Below are 20100 nucleotides of genomic sequence, written 5' to 3' on the forward strand. Positions count from 1 at the left end.
ACTCAAGGGTGTTTCAGTTTGCAATATTTTCGATTTTTATCGTCTCTTTCAGATTCATTCCATCCAGCAGCTGTGTGAGCCCTTTTTGGTTCTGATTGGGTCACTATGGTAGTTTCTAGTCTCCTCTTGTCGGTTCTTTATCTGCTGCTACTATTAGACCTCCTCATCCTAAGTATACAAGCTCATACCTGGATTACATACCGTTTTTGCTTCCGTAGGGTCGGCGTTACAAGTTCACGCATCAGCCTGGGCTTTTTGTGTGGGTCTAGAGCTAGAACCCAGATCCTAATCTTTACGGAGCAAGCACTCTATCAGCTGAGCCATGTCCCCAGTTCTGTGTCCCCGGTCCTGCATACCCGTTTCTCTGTTCCCAGTCCTGTGCTGCATCCTGAGATTGGGAAGTTGGCTCTAGAAGTTGTTCTTTTTTCCTCAAAAACACATTAGTCTAACTTGTGACCTTCGCATACTCTGTCCGCTGGCAAGAAGCCTCTAATGGTGTAAATCCTGATGTACGTCTTTGGGCTTAGAAAGCTTCCTTTTCAAGAAGGTGCACAGGAAACACTCCTTGCAAATGGAAGGCCCTGTAACTCTACATCTGGCAACGTAAAGTGTATTTGAAATGGCTAAATTGTCTACCATTAGCCCATTTTAGATCTTAAAAGAAGTGTCTTCTTGGAACTCCTGGCAATTCTTGACCCTGCTAAATTTAGAATCTGGTTCAGTTATGCCAAAACGTCGACAGTAAACGACCATACTGACTTTTAAAGTGAAGTCATCATTCGGGAAACCGAGAGTGCTTCATTTTGTACAGAGCCCAGCAGACGTGTCAGTCTGATCCTTTGGGAAAACTACGTGAACTGGAGACGTGAAGTTGGCATTAAATATCCACTCTGGCGGGGAGGGGATGTCTCTCTCCGTAAAGCTCACTGGGACACGGTGGTACCACCATGTGTGATCAAACCCGGGTCATGTTTCCTCAGTCTTCAGTAGAGGAATAACAACGGAAGGCGCCACATTCATCTCATTTTTAAAAATTTTTATGCTGCTCACAGCGCGAAAGGACATCAAGGGCTGTCACTCAGGGGAATGTGCTAAGACTGTCCACACTGTCCTTTCCTTTATGCCGGGGAGCTGACGACCTAACAACGGCACGATCATCGGCTTTTAGGAGTTCTTTTGTCCCATCCTTTCCTTTTTTGAGATAAGAATAAAACTAGATGAATTGTAAAATGATTAAATCTTAATGCTGGAAAGAAACAGATTGTGAGCTGAAAGAAGAGTGGTAATATCTGTGACACGTTAGCAGTTTTGAAGGTCAAGTTCTGCAGACTGGATTGCTCACAGGGCTGGATTCCAAGTTCCGCCATTTTGCTTCTGCAGTTTGACACAGGGTTTGTTGGACCCGGGGTTTACTGTGAAGGTTCTAGTGTAATGGATATTTCATCGTATTTTAGGGTAAATTACTTGGGGTAGGCAGTAACAATTTAAAAATAAAATATTCCCCTTGTTTTCTTTTTCTAAGAAACTGTTAAAGGAGGAAAAAGATTAAGCAATTTCCCTCTAATTACTGCACAAAGCTGGGGAGCTTTGTGATCGTTACTTTTGGCTCAAACCAGACATCAAAGCGGAGTGTGAATCACTTCTAATGAGTAACTCACACTATTAATATAAGGCCATTAACATCCAAAACACCCAACAGAAGCGGGCAAGCATCAGTGCGATTCCTGGACTGATGTTGGAGATGATCTTTTCAGCCATCGCGTGGTGCTAATGACAACAGCCCTTCCAGGGAACACCTCCAATTAGAGAGAACCGAGGAAGGTGTGGAGTCTTTGAGATATAATTATTTTCAAGTCACAGAACATGGTAAAATGTCATGTCACTTAATGTCTTCTTCTTTTATAGACCCATTGTAGTTACTTTTAGGTGCAGGAAGAGATTTTCTTAAATCTGTAGTATAATTGTTTTAAATTGTATAGTCAACAAAGTGTGCACATTTAAGTCCAATAACTTTATCTTTGAGTGGCTTTTTTTTCTCCCCACCCCCTCTCTCTTTTTACATTTATGAGTGGCTTTCTCTCTCTCTCTCTCTCTCTCTCTCTCTCTCTCTCTCTCTCTCGGTGTGTATGTGTGTGTGTTTGTGTGTGTGTGATAATATGCACGTAGCATTCAGAGGGAATCCGTTATAATCAATTTACCCAGGGGCAAATCAAACTCAGGCTTCAGGCTACATGGACAAGCACCTACTTGAGTCATTTTCATGGAGACCGCTCTGTACAGTTCTTATGATCTGGAAGGTACTGAGTCTTTTCAGAGCATCGCAGCGTGCTGTCTTTACACTTTATTGTTGCTGCCCTTTGAAGAATTTTCTTCAGTTTATTTGGATTTGAAAACATTGGGATCTTTCTGAGATCTCTGACATTCCCACTTTGCTTTTCAGAATTTCTGATTGTTTTCCCTTCCCCCGAGACATCATAAGTATCCGTTATTTATTGTCTCTCTCTGTACACACACACACACACTTTACATATTCTCTCTATATATACACTGGATATTATATAATATCATATATAATAATGTTATTATTTGGTCACATTTTCCAGTTCTTTTAGTGCATTCCTGTGTGGCATTGTCCTCCTGGCTTCTGGAAACATTTCCAACAATGCAGACAGTGTTCCTAGATCAGGCTAGCTCAAACAGCAAAGATGTCCCTGAACAGCCCTGTTAAGGAGTTATCTGGTCCCTGCCATTAGCTAAGCCACCAAACTACTCATTGTTTTTTTTGGCACAAAGCCTCTTTAATTGCATGGTCTTTGTAAAATGAAACAAATAACAGCAGAAAAAAAAAAAAAACCAGAAAGAAAGCAACCATGAGTTGCCACACTGAAAAGGCTGGTAGTCCTGGCTCAGCATCAGGCACAGTACTGGAGAATTCCTGCTCCTCCGTGTGCCAGTGATGGTTCCCAGGCCATAAGGAGTCAGAATAAAGACAGAAGGAGTTCAGGATGTCAGAGAAGGTAGACTTGCCATATCTTATCAGCATGACTGAAATTTGTATATCAAGTCAATGCCAACCTCTTTTAGGCTAAGTTTATTCACACACGTCCTCTCTTCTGGTCTTTCTTAAGAGTCCAGACACACACATATGTCACCCCATTTCTACATATGAGGGAATTAATGTATAAAAAAAGGACTGGCTGACCCTCTTCAGCCTGCTTCAGAGTTCTTCAGCGTTTGCTAAGGACTCTTGCAGGTACTATCCACATACTTTTAGTGGCTTTGGAAAGCTTATACATTACTTCCCAGCCTTCTTATCAGGTTTGGGGAAACTAAGGTTTTGAGACGTAACTCCTTTAGGAATATCAAAAAGAAGTTCAAGACAGAAAAGCATCTGGGGTACAGAACTCAGAGCAACACATGATCGACGTGACCTGGGAACTCCCTGCTTTGCTACCTTACTGCAGTACCGTGCAGCCTGTGACTGCATTTCCTAGAGTTTCCCATCAGTGCCTGATTCTCTTTGAAAGGACGATCATGGCCGTCCAGAGTCAGTGGTTACTGCTTGGAGCTGTCTCTTCTGTTACTAGGCTTGCCTTAGAACGTTGTCTTCTGACTAAAGCCAGTGGTAAGCACATGAGACGGGTAGTCTGGGTGACTTAATTTATGCATTGAAAATAAAAGAAATTATGAAAGTAAGTAAGAAAGGTGGTATAAATGATGGGGACATCTAGGGCTTTATAGATGTTCTGGTTAGTCAAACTCTAGAGACTTCATAGTTCTTGTATTTTATTATCATTCACAGATCTGTCCATTGGGTTTTTAAGTATATATAATTGCAAGAAAAATTCTGTGGAGTTAAACACAACATCCTCTAACATAAATTATGATCATATGAATCTGAATCTTTAAAATGATGATGTTGATCTATATGTATTCACATAGAAAAACATCCATGCTATTAAATGAATAAAGAGCTGACTAGGTAGCAGCAAATATTTATGGTCTCATTTATTTGAACATACCCTAAATAATTATAAAAGTTCTGGAAGGATAATAGTGGGGACAGTTTTTATAGCTTCCTTCTGCTTACCTGAAGTCACTACCAACTGAAGTCACCATCACCCCCTTATCTACCCACTTCTCTCCTTTTTACAATTTCAGGACTGAAAGGAAATACCCTACAACAACTCAATCCATTCATGACCAATTAATAATTCATTCAATTTTTCATTTTTCTGGTCTCAGACACTTTGCTAAATGTCAGAGACCATTGAGCAAGATGTGGGATCCAATGTTTTATAATTATCTTAGCTTTATAGGTACGATTTAGAAACATTGTTATATTCATCAGGGGTATTTGGTTCAACTTCTGGCTCAACTAAGCTTACAGATTCACAGGACTGCCATGAACCTCATTTGCCATTAGTCTTATTTGAGAGCAGGGGACAAATGAACCACAGTGGCCCAGTGGGTAAGCATCAAGCCATCCTTAGCGGTGTACACGGTCTTGTAGGAATTGTCATCCCAGATACCTCAGAAGAGACTCAGATGCGAGATGAGACCGACATGGGGAGGGTGTGCAAACTACCTTGGTGTAAATGCTTCATTCCCCCCAATAATGACTCCACAAGGGCAGACGCAGCTTTCCCATCTCAAGATTTACCACCGCCAGGTTCAATAGTTCAGTATAATTCCTCCCTCTCCAAAAGCAGTGTGCCAGTCAGAGGCCATTTTCATCATAAGTCATGCTAGGTAGAGACATAGTTAAAATTTTTATTCTTATCAGGTTACCTGGGAAACAGAATTAGAGTGTGAACCAAAGGTCAGATTGTCATGCAGAAGGGAAAAGGTTTCGTTCCGTAAGTAGCTTATCCACTAGGCAAGTGTAATAGTGTATTAACTTAATCTGACTGTATGCCCAGTTTCTGTGCTATATGGCTGATGACACAAAGGTCTCGAGCTTTTTAGGTAACTTTACTTTTGAATTCCTGTATTTTTATTTTATTTTATTTTTTGTTAATGGTCATGAATTTTGCTTGTAAGGCAGATAAAGCCTCTTAATAAAACACTCTAGAAACGTAGAAGCATACCTCAGCTTTGTATCAAATAGCTGAAACCAAATGGTAGATGTGCTTGCATGGTGATTAGGATGGTCTACAAAGAAAGCCTCACAGAACAAGAAGCCAAATGAAAAAATCATGGTGGCCCTCTTAATATCTGAACCAGGGGGATTGCTCCTGAAGGTCTTTGTCTTTTTATTTTCTTCCCATCTCCCATCTCTCTCTTCCTAGGTAGTCAAAAAATGACCTTAAACTCTGACTCTCCTGCCTCTGCCTCCTGAGTGTTGAAATTACTGTGTGTACCACCGAGCCGGGTTGTATGAGATGCTGGAGCTCAAACTCAAGGCTTTATTCATGCCCGGAAAGATCACTACCAACTGAGTTACACCCTGAGCCCCAGTGTTTTAAAATTTTCTATGAGATAATTATTTTATTCTTGACATAAAGAAAAACACATTTATTAAAATAGAAAAAGTTCACTTAGCTTATGAAAGATTTGAAATTGAAACTCAGGCAAATATTTAAGAATAGATTTTGTTCCACATTTCTTTATAAATATAAACACATTCTATATATAGTTTGACAATGTTTGGGCTCATAGGTCTTATGTCAGAGCATACATATGGGTGGGAAGATAGATTAGAGAACAGCATTGCTCCTATGAACTGGAATGATTTATCCTCACCTCTTGCTTTACTCCCAAAGGACACCATTTTAGTGCATTCTGAGTGCCAATAGATCTGGGTCCATGCAGTGGGGGGGGGGGGGTATTATTTATTTCACCTGTTCATATAGTTGTCTGTGTTAATTGTGGATGTAGCTATTGAAAAAAAGTTCATTGACTTTCAAAACTTACATTTTGGGCTTTGTATGATCCTTCTTTAGCCAAGGACTCATATAACTGGATAGCTGCTGTTACGTTTTGCATGCCGAAACTTCCAAATAGCAAAGCATCAGCCATTTTTTCCATAGCTTTCAAATTTCCCATGTTGGCTGCTCTGGTGAAGAGTTTGTAGGCTCTATTTTGAGAATGTACAATAAGGAAGTTGATTATCAAAAGTGAAAATTTCCTTCCTTCACATGTTGCCTTTCCAACAGAATAACTGTAGTTGTTGTGATTAGTAATGATGATGCTTTGGTGAAATCCATTATATCTCTAGACCTATAATTTTTTTCACCTCTATGCAATTGAAGATTTAAATTTCAAATATGTCTGACAAATTATGAAGCCACTAAAATGGAAATATTTGTGTAACATATACTGTGTGTCCAGCCTATGTACCAAGTCAAGTGAGAAATCAAAGACATCCTATACTGATCTCTTCCATTATTAATAAGCATTTGTTTCATAAAATAAATTCCAAAAGATACAAGAATTATCATAATTAAAATTTCACACCTAGGAAAATTATATCACAAGAATGTTAATAAATTTATATTCTAAATTAATCTTCAAAAGCAGAACTAATTGTTCAACATAGCAAAGCCAGGCTGCTTACAAAAATAACAATACAAACAAACTTTTACTGGGTGGGACTTTAGACTCTAAGTGCTTGGATTCAAGTTCTGCTCCACTACTGGTTGGAAAACTTCAAGCTAGCTTTTCTGTTCCTTCTTTGGCCACCACACGGGGATGGTTGTAGCACCTACTTGATAAGGCTACTCTGAGATGATCCTTGTGACATGCTTGGTGTAGTGCTTCATTTAGCCATCACTGATAGGATGATCACAATGACCAAATCTGTAATTTGTTCTGTAATTAGGTGGTAAGTGGAGGGTCGCCTCACACTGCACTGGCTGCTAGAAGTCGCCTGGTCTGTGTTACTGTAGTGGTGGAACATCTAACAAGTCTCAAACGTGTCAGAGATTGCTCTTACTTTTACAACATTTCTTTGGTAGTGGTGGCAAAACCAAAAAGCATTAACCATAATTTATAATCTTGGCTCAAATACAGGAATATGCACGCACGCACACAAACTGAGAAAGAAAGAGACAGAGACAGAGAGAGAACAGTCTTTGATTCCAATTTAAAACAACCAAGAGACTTAATCTTATGCACAGCCTATACTAATGCTAAGAGACCAATGCTCTCCAGTTGGCAAAGACTTGCATAGAATAGGTTAAGGGAAAAGAGCCCCAGGCAGAAAGACATCCAGTTAGGCATTTGAATTCCAGTGGAACAAACTGGAAGCCAGAATGTCAAGAAGTCAATCAATCATAGTGAAAGGAAGCTAAGATTCTGGAAAGCAAAAAACTGCGGGAGAGGTCTCCGAGGTCAATGTGATGACTTAATCTTGATTTTCAACTTGCTAGATTTAGAATCACCATGGAAACATATCTCTGGGTGTTTCTGTTGATAATCATTTTCCAGAAAGGTTTAACTAAAGGATGAAGCCCCATCTTGTTCCTGACTGTGGGTAGTACCATCCACAGGCAAGGCTTCTGGACTGGAAAAAAGAGAGCAAGCTGAACATATATTGGCATTCATCTCTTTGCCTCCTGACTATGAGCACAGTGTGGCTGGTTGTCTCATGGTCCTGATATCTGACTTCTTTGCCATGATAACAACCTTAAGCTGTGACCATAATAAAAACCTTCTTTAAATTGCTAAATTCTTAGGATGTCTTGCTTTGAGCAAATCCAAATCTGGTTTTCTGTTTTCCGTTGCTCAGAAGGGTCAGTTGCATTTCTGAAGCTGTCCCTTCTTTCACTCTTGAGGCAGGGACTGGGTCAGGATAGCCTGGGCAAAGGAATAGCCTGGTGTAAAGGCTCTGATACTGTTTGAGGATTTGCTCTCAGGACTGGGTTTTCCCACTATTGTTTGTGCCCAAGAGAAGGATCCCCTCTCAATGTTGAGTGAATGGTTACTTGGGACCTTCTAAGAGTGTTTTTGTCCTATCAGACCAAATCTAGAGTATCCTTGACCTTGACAGGAATACCTAGTGGCTCCTAATCTCTGGACACTCACATTACAGGCTGAGCATGAATTGTCAGGAACCAGGACCTCCTCAGACTCTCCTGCTCGCTGCTCTCTCCTGGCTGGGACTGTTCTCTCTTAGCTTGGCTACACTGGAAAGGCCCTGCTTTGTACTCATTTACATAGTGAACACTTTAGTGAGAGGAATTAACTCTTTAGATGAAGCTTTGAGAACCGATTTTGCACTTTCCTCATTATTAACACCCTTTGGGGCAATTAGCACGAGGCCTAAGTGTTGCTGGGATATTTTTCCTTCCATCTTCTGATGAGCCGCTAATTCAGCTTCCCTTAGGGAGACCAGCTCCCTCTTCCCTTCTTGTGAAACTGGAAGAATTACGGAGTCCCTCTCAATCTCCACTCACTAGCTTGTAGTTTGGAGGAAGAATTTGTCACAACCTCATTGTGGACAGCAACAAGTGACTAGAACAGCAACCAGGTGCTGGATGGAAGGGAGTTGAAGAGTTTGTGACCCACCATTAGAAGGTCCTTCTTCAAACTCTGCACTGCTGCATTCTATTCTCTATGGGTCCTGCTGTTTGTCTAGGACTGGCTGACATAGTTCCAGGATACCTCCCCACATGACCATACCCGGACTACTTTAGTCAGCTCATTAGGATGCTGGGAATTAACCCCATCCCAGGTTTTTGCACATGCTAAGCAAGGGCTTTACCGTTGAGCTACGTCAGCACGCCTCATAGTGAGACAGAGACACACTATTTAGTCTCAAAATCACCACCCTCCTAAGTCTATTTCCTAAGCCCTGGGATTGTGAATGCAAAAAGGCAGGGCACTTTGTCCCTCCTTTTGTTGGGAGGGGGCAGCCAGGTCCCATTCCATCCATTGTTCCTCCAATGCATCCTTGTTTGCTTTGTCTCCAGAGCTGCCACTCACCAGTTAAGCCTGGAGGAAGAAATAATAAACCTTTATCTCCTAAGCACTCCATGGTAGGCCCTGAGCCGGGAGATGATGTTTAGTCCAGGACAGGAAGTTGCCCAGGACAAAACAGCCAATAAGTGCTTATGGATGACGTGATCTCAAGGTCTTAGCTGCGGCCTTTATGATGACGCTGAGTTGTGTCCCACCACTGGGATAGAACAAACTTATGACTTTCTTTAGATAAGGTATATGAATGAAAAGAATGTAGTAGACTGAGATCATGTGGTCATTGCTTACTAGCCTCCTAGGCTAGTGTGGCCGTGGCCACCACATCTAAAAATTTTTGATTCTCTACTCCCAATGTTGGTTTGTTCATTTTCAAAATTGTTTTTAAGGTTGTGTATGTTCACCTATGGACAAAGAAGGCAAAACCATACGAAGGGGAAAAAAGCATCTTCAACAAACAGTGCTGTTCTAACTGGATGTATGCATGTAGAAGAATGTAAAACAGTTCCATATTTATCACCCTACACAAAACTTAAGTCCAAGCAGACCAAGGATCTCAATATAAACTGGAAACAACACTAAAGCTAATAGGAGAGAAAGTGGGGAATAGCCCTGAACCCATTGGTACAGGCAACAACTTCTTGAACTGAGCACCAATAAATAGTTCAGGCACCAAGACCAACAATTAATAAATGAGACTTCATGAACCTGAAAGGCTTTTGTAAGGCAAAGGACACCGTCAATAGGACAAAATAGCAGCCTGCAGAATGGGAAAATATCTTCACCAACCCTAGATATGACAGAGGGCTAATATCCCAAATATATAAGGAACTCAAGAAGTTAGACACTAACCAGCCAAATAACCCAATTAAAAATGGGGTACAGAACTAAATAAAAGTTTTACAACAGAGGAACCTCAAATGGATAGAAGCACTTAAAGAAACCTTAGTTGTCAGGGAAATGCAATCAAAACAACTCTGAGATTTCACCTTACACCTATCAGAATGACTAAGATCGGAAACTCAAGTGAAAGCACATGCTGCCAAGAATGTGGAATGAGGGGAACACTCCTCCATTGCTAGTAGGAGTGAAAACTGGTACAACCACTCTAGAAATCAGTCTGGAGGTTCCTCAGAAAATTAGACATAATACTACCTGAGGACCCAGCTATACCACTCCTGGCCATATACCCAAAAGATGCTCTAACATATAACAAGGACACATGCTCCACTATGTTCATAGCAGCCTTACTTATAATAGTCAGAAGCTGAAAAGAACCCAGATGTCCTTCAACAGAGGACTGGATACAGAAAATGTGGCACCTTTACACAAAGGAGTACTACTCAGCTATTAAAATCAATGACTGCTTGAAATTCTTAGGCAAATAGATGGATCTAGAAAATATCATCCTGAGTGAGGCAACCCAATCACAAAAGAAAATACATGGTGTGCACTCACTGATAAGTGGATATTAGCCTCAAAGGAGAAATGGAAGGAGTGTTTGGAGAGGAGCCACGTGGGGGAAATTGGGAGGAGAGGGGGCCATGATCAGGATATAAAGTAAGTAAGTAAATAAATAATGGAAAAGTGCTCTTTCTTTCTGTAGTATTGTACATGTATATGTACATGAACATGTGTGTGCATGTTAAAACCAGATGTTGACATTGAATATCTTCTTTTGTTTATTCTCCACACTATTCTTTTGATTCAAGGTCTCTTGCTGAGTTTTTATAGAACCACTTAGCTAGATAGGTAGCAAAGAACCTTGGGGATCTGTTTGTCCCCACCTTCAGTGCCAGAGTGACAGGTGACACCATGCCTGGCCTTTTTTACATAATCCGTTCACTCAGGATTCAAACTTGTGCTCAAATGTCAGGCATTCCAGAGACTGCCATCTTTCTAGATTTTCCCAGTGTTTTATGGGTAAAAATGAAGTACCACTCATTTCGAAAGACTCATCTTTGAACAAGACAGCATCCTATGTATTAAAGTGCCTTGAAAACCATAGGTCTATGCAAATGCTCAGGGAGAAAGCGTGCTAAAGCATCAACCGTTTTATTTCATTTGAAATTTATCACAAATTAGAGCAAAACGGATTTTGCTGACCGGCCCCATCAGTGACTCTTCAGAATTTTGCTTCATGGGAAGGGACTCTGATCTCACATACGATCCTTTTGCTTGTTAGGAGTGACAATTCTGAGATATTTTTTAAGGTTTATTTACTTTATGTATATGAGTACACTGTAGCTGTCTTCAGACACACCAGAAGAGGGCATAGGATCTCCTTACAGATGGCTGTGAGCCACCATGTGGTTGCTGGGAATTGAACTCAGGACCCTTGGAAGAGAAGTCAGTGCTCTTAACCGTTGAGCCATGTCTCCAGCCCTGAGAATCTTGTAATAATCACTGAACTCTTTTAAATGCAAAAGGTGGTGAACAAGATAAGCTTATCTATTATTTCTGTAAGATTTTAATAATAAACTAGATTTTCAGATTGTCTCCTTTCCACTATGAAATTGACTTGGCTAAAGGCACTAGATACTTACTCTGTTTTTTGTTTTTGGCTTTTAGACTCCTGGAGAATCTTGTTGCCCATCTTAAATAACTCATCTCCTTTATCTGTGATACTTTTCTTGGCTGGCTTCTTGACTATATGGGAACAAAGGGAAAAAAAAAAACCAATATGGGAAAAAAACAACAATATTAATTCTATATATAAATTTTGAGAAACAATGTGCTGTCGCTGTGCTAGTATTTTGTTTTGAATTTTGCTACTTATTGATTAAGTGTTGGCACTTCAAGTCGAATATTTGGTACTATTCCTGGAAGGTAGAGGAAAGGGATGCTCCCATTAGAAGGAGAGGTGTCTGCAACCTAAGAAAACGATCTGGGTTGTTGTAAGCAGAAGCTGAGGGGTGCAGCCTAGACAGAGGTAGCACCTTAGGCACTGTGTTCTTAGCCCTGGCTGTCAATGCCTCCCTTATTGGTGTCACTTGGTCCATGTACTTAGAGCCCTGAGGTTCGATATGAGCAGCAGTTATCTCCAGGATGACCACAAGAGACATAGGAGCTGAGAGGCAATCTTCTTGAAGAGTTTTCTCTGTGGAAGGCCTCTGCCATTCCTTAAAGCCTTCTTGAGATGACAGGGAAGATACATGAACTATCAATGATAACTTGCCTAGTTTAGGTGGAAACTTGACATCAATTTTATGAGACTCAAGAAAAATAAAGGAATAATATTTTCCTAATATTAATGTAATGCTAATTTTTTAATAAACACTATCACTTTTTTTGATAAGGAAAACTGATTAGTCAGACTCCCAATTCTCCACCGTTCAACTCTCTTCTCTCATTCTTTCCCCTCTGCCTGCTTGTCTGTCTCTCTGCTCTGTGTAAGATCTCTCTCCCTCTGCCTCCAAGTATATTACCGCACACAGGAGAACCTGATTAGGAAAACAGCCTGAAGCCTTTTCAAAGGAAAGGCATTTGGGACTTGAAGCCTCATTAACAAACTCACAATGAACTTTAAGTGGCTCTTTTTCTTCTCCCAGACAAGATAACAAGAGCCATCTATTTTTTTAATAGAAAAAAAAATAACCAAAAAGTGAATTTAACATTATTTTGAATGCTTCAAGTTATTTAATCAATTCAGAAACACCAGACATTTTAGCATCTAATTCTGCTTTGAGTTTTATAGCTTATCTATACTCATGATTAAAAGGAAAGAAGTAATTAGGTAAAAACTGACTAATATGTGTGGAATAATAACTGTTGACATTAGCATGCTTTCAAAGCATGAGCGTACATTCTAGAAGATTGGCTATAAGGAATGATTTACCATGGCAAGTTCCTTTCCAGGGCTGTTACTTTTATTAGTAATTTTTTTTTGCCTTCCCAAACATATTGAACTACATATTTTTGTTACTATAGTAGGATTCAATTTCCAGATAAATTTATCTTGTGGATGCTTTAATTTTGTTCTTATGATTTGAAGGTTTCCAAATTTAAGGAAAGCACAGTAAGGAAATGGTTTCAGGAGGCGTTCTGAATTTGATGTGAGATAGGCTAGACAGACACGTGGGAAAATTAAGAGGGTGGGGGCAGGGCATTGAGTCCAACAAGGTGCACCAGGACAACTGCCCACGGACTTTTGCTTTGTTATCACTAAATAGTGACACCTCTGTTCATATCAACCTTGTAGAATTGCTCCCCTCATGCAGCTGACATAATGACACATCAGAAAATCTCATAAGATGGCGGCAGAGGGTGTGCGTGTAAACGTTGTTCTTGGAAAACCATGACCCAGTTCTGGAATTTCTTATCGCCCCCAAACACACATATACCCCAGTAATTATGTTCACCATTGAAGCTTGCCTGTAAGGACTAGCTACCTAAAAAGGTGGTGTGACTCAAGAGAAACCTATAGCCTCTCTTTAGAATTAGGGTAGATCTATATAGATAGACAGACAGATAGATAGATAGATAGATATATCTATATCTATATCTCTATATCTCTATACATATCTATATCTATCTATATCTATATCTATATCTAAATCTAATTTATCTATATCTATAGCTAATCTATATCTATTAGCTAGGACAGAAAGATAGTGGAAAGGGGCTACAGAAAGGTTTTTAGAGACACCATTATCTGGAGTCTAGTTGAAGTTTTCAGTAGCTGAGAATCAAGAATTAGAGTAGTTGAGCCTGGTGGCACACAGCTTAAGTCCAAGGACTTGTAAGGTAGAGGGTCACTGATTCAGGGCAACCTGGTCTAGCCTGGTCTACAGAGTGAGTTCCAGGACAGCTAGGGCTATGGAGAACAACAACGACAAGTACTGCGATTTAAAGCACAATTAACATTTGCTATGTCCTGCACAGAGACAAAATTCCTTTTGTATAGAGATATTTCAAATAAAAATGTTAAAATAGCAATGAATTGTTCCTAAAGTCTGAGCGCCTATGACCTTCGTATGACCTCCAAAGATGCCCTTTCTTAATAGTTTTTGAGACATTTTTCTGGGAATCTAGCAAACTATTAGGTTTTGTTTACAGAGAAAACATTCTACCTTCCTCTGGGATGCTGGTGAGCTTGAGTTCTACTTTATCAGTTACAACTCTGTCCAATGCACTCCTGGAACTGAACAATGAACTCGTTGATTGAAAAGAAAAAGGTTCTTCAGCAGCTCTTTGAGGTATAACTTTAGAGGCCTCCTTTGGTAATGCTACTGTAAAGACACCCAGTGTGACTTTCTCTTGAGAGGCTCACACTCACAAAGTCTGTGTAGCATCTCCTTTACCAGAGCCTCTCTCTTCCATGCTTAAGTCTATGTTGAAATAAATATCTTCTCATCAAACTCTAACTCTGCATTGTACTTACTCATGCTGAAGTTCTTTTTCTTTTGAAGACAAGAGCCCTAGCCTTACTGGAGAGGAGGTCTCTGCAAAGAGCTCAGGCAGGTGTAGCCTGTGTCTCTGGCCTATACTTCACTGTGGATGCTGCCCTTATTCTGGAACCAACGACCCCATCTCTCTGCCCCATCCAATTCCTTACTTTGTATTTAATTCTTCTGCTGACAGTAATGAGAACCTAGAAATACTGGATAAAGGGCTCCGTTCGGTCTCGTAGTCTTTTCATATTTTTCCATTCTGTACTTACTAGCTTTAAAAGATTTAAAGGGTTTCCACGAGTTTGGTATTCTTTAAATGGCCAACCTGTAGATGCTTGTTCTGTTCCGCTTACAAACCAGCCTTACTTACAAAAGGTATTTTATACTTTCATTCTGCTACTGTGACAAAAATCCTCTGAGCACTTAGAGGAGGAGAAGGTTTATTTCAGCTTATGAGCTATAGTCTATGACTGAGAAAAGTCAGGGCAGGAACTTGAAGCAGAAACCACGGCAGACTGCTGCTGTTGGCTCACTCCCAGGGCCATACTTAAGTTAGCCTTCTTTTGTCTTAGGTTTTATTTGTTTTCATTTTATGTATATAACTGTTTTGTCTGTATTTGTACTCTTGGTGTCTGCAGAAGTCAGAGAGGGTGTCAGGTCCTTTAGAACAGGAGTAAGAGATGGTTGTGAGCCACTTTGTAGGTGCTTGCTGGGAATGAAGGTCCTCTGGGTCCTTTCTAAGAACAAATGCTCTTAATTACTGGATCATCTTTTCAGACTTTAGCTGGCTTTCTTATATATCTCAGGACCACCTGTCCAGGGATTGATACCACCCAGAGTAGCATGGGCCCTCCTTTATCTAGTAAGGAAATCAAATAATTCTGAGCACCTGGACTCATATGCCTTTAATTCTAGCACTCAGAAGGCAAAGGCAGGCAGATTTCTGGGAGTTTGAGGCCAGCCTGATATTCACAGTGACTTTCAGGAGAGCCAGAACTATATATACTCTCTGTCTCTGTCTCTGTCTCTGTCTCTCTGTCTCTCTGTCTCTCTGTCTCTGTCTCTCTGTCTCTCTCTGTCTCTCTGTCTCTCTCTGTCTCTCTCTCACTCTCTCTCTCTCTCACACACACACACACACACACACACACAGATAGTCTCCCATAAACATGGCCACAGACTTATCAGATCTAGGCAATCCCTCAATTGAGACTGTCTTCTCAGTTGAGTCTAGTGTCTCTCATTAAAGCTAATTAGAACAAAATATTGGGGATGGAGTTCACGAACTAGAGTGAGGAGTAGGTGTACCAGGACTGTCAATTCAGTTCTGAGGGACCTGTGACACCCTGTTCTCACCTCCATGAGCAGCAGGCACACACATGGTGCACAGACACACACATAGGCAAAATGCTCACACACAAAGTCTAAACTAAAAATGGAAAATTACAACAAAGAGAGAATTAGGTATGCTAGAGATCTTAAGATGGCAGTGACTATGGAAAATGTAACTACACTAAGTGAGTTTTCTATTTCAACATGTGCCAGAGACATAATGTGTAGAGAGGCTTTTGACATTTGTGACTTCTGCTTCCTTATTTACATTAATACATGTCTCAGATGACTCAAGTGTCAACGCCCTTGCCCCAGTGCCCCTTCATCTGGAGAGGTCTTTGAAGAGATGATTCAGATAAATTATCCAGTAAAGTTCCCCAGTTCAGTAGGCCTGGTGTTCTAATGGGAAGTGGAAGAGACTCCAGGGTGCACAGGTACAGAGAAAAGACATGTCAGAGTGTGGGGGCAGAGCCTTCTGTCAGAACCTAAAGTGTCTGTCCTTCGTTATCAGTTAAAACTATGTTGCAAGCTGCGTAGGCCTTAAGGCATTCCTGTCCACCCCTTTAATCTTTTAAACCTATGTTCGTTAACCTTGAGCTAACACATCTCCAAATGTGTCTTTCAACTGAGCATACTAAGTAATGGGAGTCAAAGAACATGCAGCCTCTGTAATAAAATTTCTGTCATTTTATTTCTCTTTCTGCTTTGGGAATATCTCCTATTTCTTCCTAGCCCCCCTGCAGGAATAAAGCTCCATTTTTTTTTATGTTTTAGTTATACTCATTTTGGCTTGGTATTTGCCAAAATGCTAGCCCACCATGTTGGGTTGCACGGTATTAGTCAGAAAATGACCTTCTATAAGCCAGGGCTAGAAGCCTTTAGCTGACACCAAACCTGCCAGCACCCTGGTTTTAGAATTTGGGTCCACTGAGCTGCAAGAAAGCATTATTTCTGTTAAGTCACTCAGTCCATGGCATTTTGTTATGACAGCACGAGCAAACTGAGACACTCTCAGTTTAGGAACAGACACACCCAGATCTGAGTATGAGCTATCTGCCGAAGGGAGGAGGGATTGCTTTTTTCTTGTCTCTCTAGGTCTCCAGCCTAGTGCTCTGACCTTGTTAGACAGCTGGTTGGCCCAGTCACCCACTCCTGAAAAGATTGCTTTGTGAGATCATAAGTGAGCAGTATATCTGGTAAACCTCTCTGTGTTTGGTAGTTCCTGGACCCAGGTCACCTTCCCATAGCTGAAAGCACTGGTCATCTTTGCCTTATACTGCTGACCCTTAAGTTGCCAACTTTCCTAAATAAGAGTCACATACATGTAAATGTATTCTCTGTAAAGACAATTGGGTGTATCTCTCTCTCGTGAGATGCCTGTGCGAACTCTTGACCTGTACTGCCTCCATCCTATGTCTCGCATCAAAACTCCATCTTCTCCCCACTTTGCTCTGCTCTTTCCTTTGCTTCTTGCTACATTCTCCCATTTTTATGTTTAACTCCAGTCTCTAAAATCCTAACCTCCAGATTATAAGGAAATACTTTTAAAGTTACTTAGCAAACACAAAGAAGGTAATAAGTTATTTCACACCTCAAGTTACATTTACATCATGAATTATGAAGGGATCATTGAGAGTAAAAGGACTGATGGACAAGCCACCACGGGGTCTTTGAGTCTGACCACGAGTCTATATTTACAAAGTGACGGAGATAAAAACAGAAGGCCCTTGCCTATGGCAGCAAAGCTGGCTAACGCTGGCTGCTGTGTCCTTCCCACTGACTGCAGTTGCATTTAATACAGAACAACTGCAGCCTCTGACTTTTCGGGATTCACATCAGGAAAACTCTTCACATTCTCCCCTATGTGTGCCAAGAAGACAGAATATTGTCAAGGAGGGAGAATAATGATCTGTTTCTAAAAATAACATTGCATCCAAGAAAGAATGACTCGGCACAGAGTTTAGCAGATGCGATTAACTCAAACGTACTCGAGTAAGAACAGCGCTACTGTAATGATACACTTGATTGTCTACTGACCATTGCTATCTAACACCAGGATGCCCAGGGGTACTGAAGGAAGATAGTGTTAACCTGGGAAATAAAATACTCCCTCTCTTCAAGCATAAATGAAGGTACAGCATGAAATCAGGATTCTGGCTTGAGATATAATTTACTATCTAAAACTCTTAGTTTAACCAAAAGAAATATATTTTATAAAATACATAAGAATCAAGCCAATGTCTAGTAGCAGGTGTTAATACTTATAAAGCAGTTAGTGCCAGACCGCTCTCAGTGCTCTCCGTGCTCTCCGTGCTCTCAGTGCTCTCCGTGCTCTCCGTGCTCTCCGTGCTCTCAGTGCTCTCAGCACTCTCAGTGCTCTCCATGCTCTCAGCGCTCTCCTCCATGCTCTCAGTGCTCTCCGTGCTCTCCGTGCTCTCAGCGCTCTCAATGCTCTCAGTGCTCTCAGTGCTCTCAGTGCTCTCAGTGCTCTCAGTGCTCTCAGTGCTCTCTGTGCTCTCCGAGCTCTCAGCGCTCTCCGTGCTCTCAGCACTCTCAGTGCTCTCCGTGCTCTCAGCACTCTCAATGCTCTCCGTGCTCTCAGCGCTCTCCGTGCTCTCAGTGCTCTCAGTGCTCTCAGTGCTCTCTGTGCTCTCAGTGCTCTCCGTGCTCTCAGCGCTCTCAGTGCTCTCTGTGCTCTCCGTGCTCTCAGTGCTTTCCTCCATGCTCTCAGTGCTCTCCGTGCTCTCAGTGCTCTCCATGCTCTCAGTGCTCTCCTTGCTCTCTGTGCTCTCCGTGCTCTCAGCGCTCTCAGCACTCTCCATGCTCTCAGTGCTCTCCGTGCTCTCAGCGCTCTCAGTGCTCTCAGTGCTCTCAGTGCTCTCCGTGCTCTCAGTGTTCTCAGTGCTCTCCATGCTCTCCGTGCTCTCAGTGCTCTCCGTGCTCTCCGTGCTCTCAGTGCTCTTCGTGCTCTCAGTGCTCTCAGTGCTCTCCGTGCTCTCCGTGCTCTCTGTGCTCTCAGTGCTCTCTGTGCTCTCAGTGCTCTCTGTGCTCTCAGTGCTCTCAGTGCTCTCCGTGCTCTCAGTGCTCTCCGTGCTCTCAGTGCTCTCCGTGCTCTCTGTGCTCTCAGTGCTCTCTGTGCTCTCAATGCTCTCAGTGCTCTCCGTGCTCTCAGTGCTCTCCGTGCTCTCAGTGCTCTCCGTGCTCTCTCTGCTCTCAGTGTTCTCTGTGCTCTCAATGCTCTCAGTGCTCTTCGTGCTCTCAGTGCTCTCCGTGCTCTCGGTGCTCTCATTTACTCAGCCTCACAAAGGCTCACAATTTTTCTCTTTTAAAGGAGCAGTGGCTACACTGGTTTAAAAGAGAGAAGTTGTGAAACTCTGTGAGCCTCGTGTCTAGGCGTCTACAACAGGAGTAGTTTCCAGACTGAATTAGCCACCACTTTGCGAGAATGGAATAAATTCCTTTATGTGTAACCGTGTTGACCTAGAATAGCAAACAGTAGGAGAGATATTAAGGTGTGGCTGTTGAGTGCCCTGAGAAGCAGACGCTGAGAGCAGAGTTGAAGAAGTGCCTTTGGGGTGGCTGAGTCTTGTATTTTTCTCCCTCTGGAAATCAAGCCCAGATTCCCAGTGTGGAAGCTTGGAATTAATCATCTGGAGGAGAAGAATTGAGAACCCTGAGACCAAGCTCCCTTAAGTTGGATGTTTCCTTCTCACCCTTCCCCGCAAGATGTGAGAGTGATTCATCCCCTTCTGGAAAAGATGTGACTGACCTCTAGTCAATACCATTTCAACCCGAGACATAGTTTTTGTGGCTGATCCTTTGAGGTCAAAAGGGAAAAGAAGACTTTCTAGTGAGTGGTCCAAGAGAGACATACATTGTTCACTCTCTACCTCCCTCCTCATTGTGAAGTGTCTCTGGACCCTCACCTGGGAACAAGTTGGAATGGAGCAGAGGAAGACCCTGAGGCAGATTTAATAAAACACTTTGCGTGTACCCAACGGCACCTTGGAACAAGAGTTGCCTCAGGACTGTCCCAAGTGAAGCAAGATGATCATGACTTTCTACTCCTGGTCTGATGGCAGTTGGCAGTGACTCCCGGGGCAGCCATCTATTTGGAGGTGCCTGTCTGAAAATACAGTCCCACTTGGAGACTGAGGGTTGTCTGCAATGGGGGACATGTGCTCGTTAAAGGAGTGTTTGTCTGACACTTGTCAGTGTTGCAACTGTTCAAAAAGTCAATAAAACGGAAGGCAGAAGCTTAGCCTAGCTGTTTTAGACTGCAGAAACAAGAGAAAGGCACGTCCAGACGCGATTTATATAAGTTGTGAAAATATTCTCCTCCATCCAAGGATGTGGTAGTGGCAGAGAAAGATAAGTAAAATGAATGCCGAGTAATCCCATGGGAGTCAGGAGGGAACACAAGAGTCTGGAGACCCAGGGTCCACCACTCCAGCACTCA

At 41.8% G+C, this 20100-nt stretch overlaps 1 protein-coding gene across 1 annotated transcript in view; it reads right to left on the reverse strand.

Annotated features, from left to right (window-relative positions):
- The window catches only part of SEL1L2 (SEL1L2 adaptor subunit of SYVN1 ubiquitin ligase), a gene marked incomplete at both ends in the record, with an annotated part of 118032 nt that overhangs the window by 35797 nt on the left and 62135 nt on the right, over positions 1-20100 (reverse strand). The window contains 2 exons of the mRNA XM_080931432.1: positions 5917-6079; positions 11466-11568. Of these exons, the coding sequence (XP_080787558.1) occupies positions 5917-6079; positions 11466-11568 (266 nt within the window). The remainder of the gene's footprint in view (positions 1-5916; positions 6080-11465; positions 11569-20100) is intronic.

Source organism: Micromys minutus, assembly GCF_963924665.1.
Source record: "Micromys minutus genome assembly, chromosome: 17".
In the NCBI taxonomy this organism is placed as follows: domain Eukaryota; kingdom Metazoa; phylum Chordata; class Mammalia; order Rodentia; family Muridae; genus Micromys; species Micromys minutus.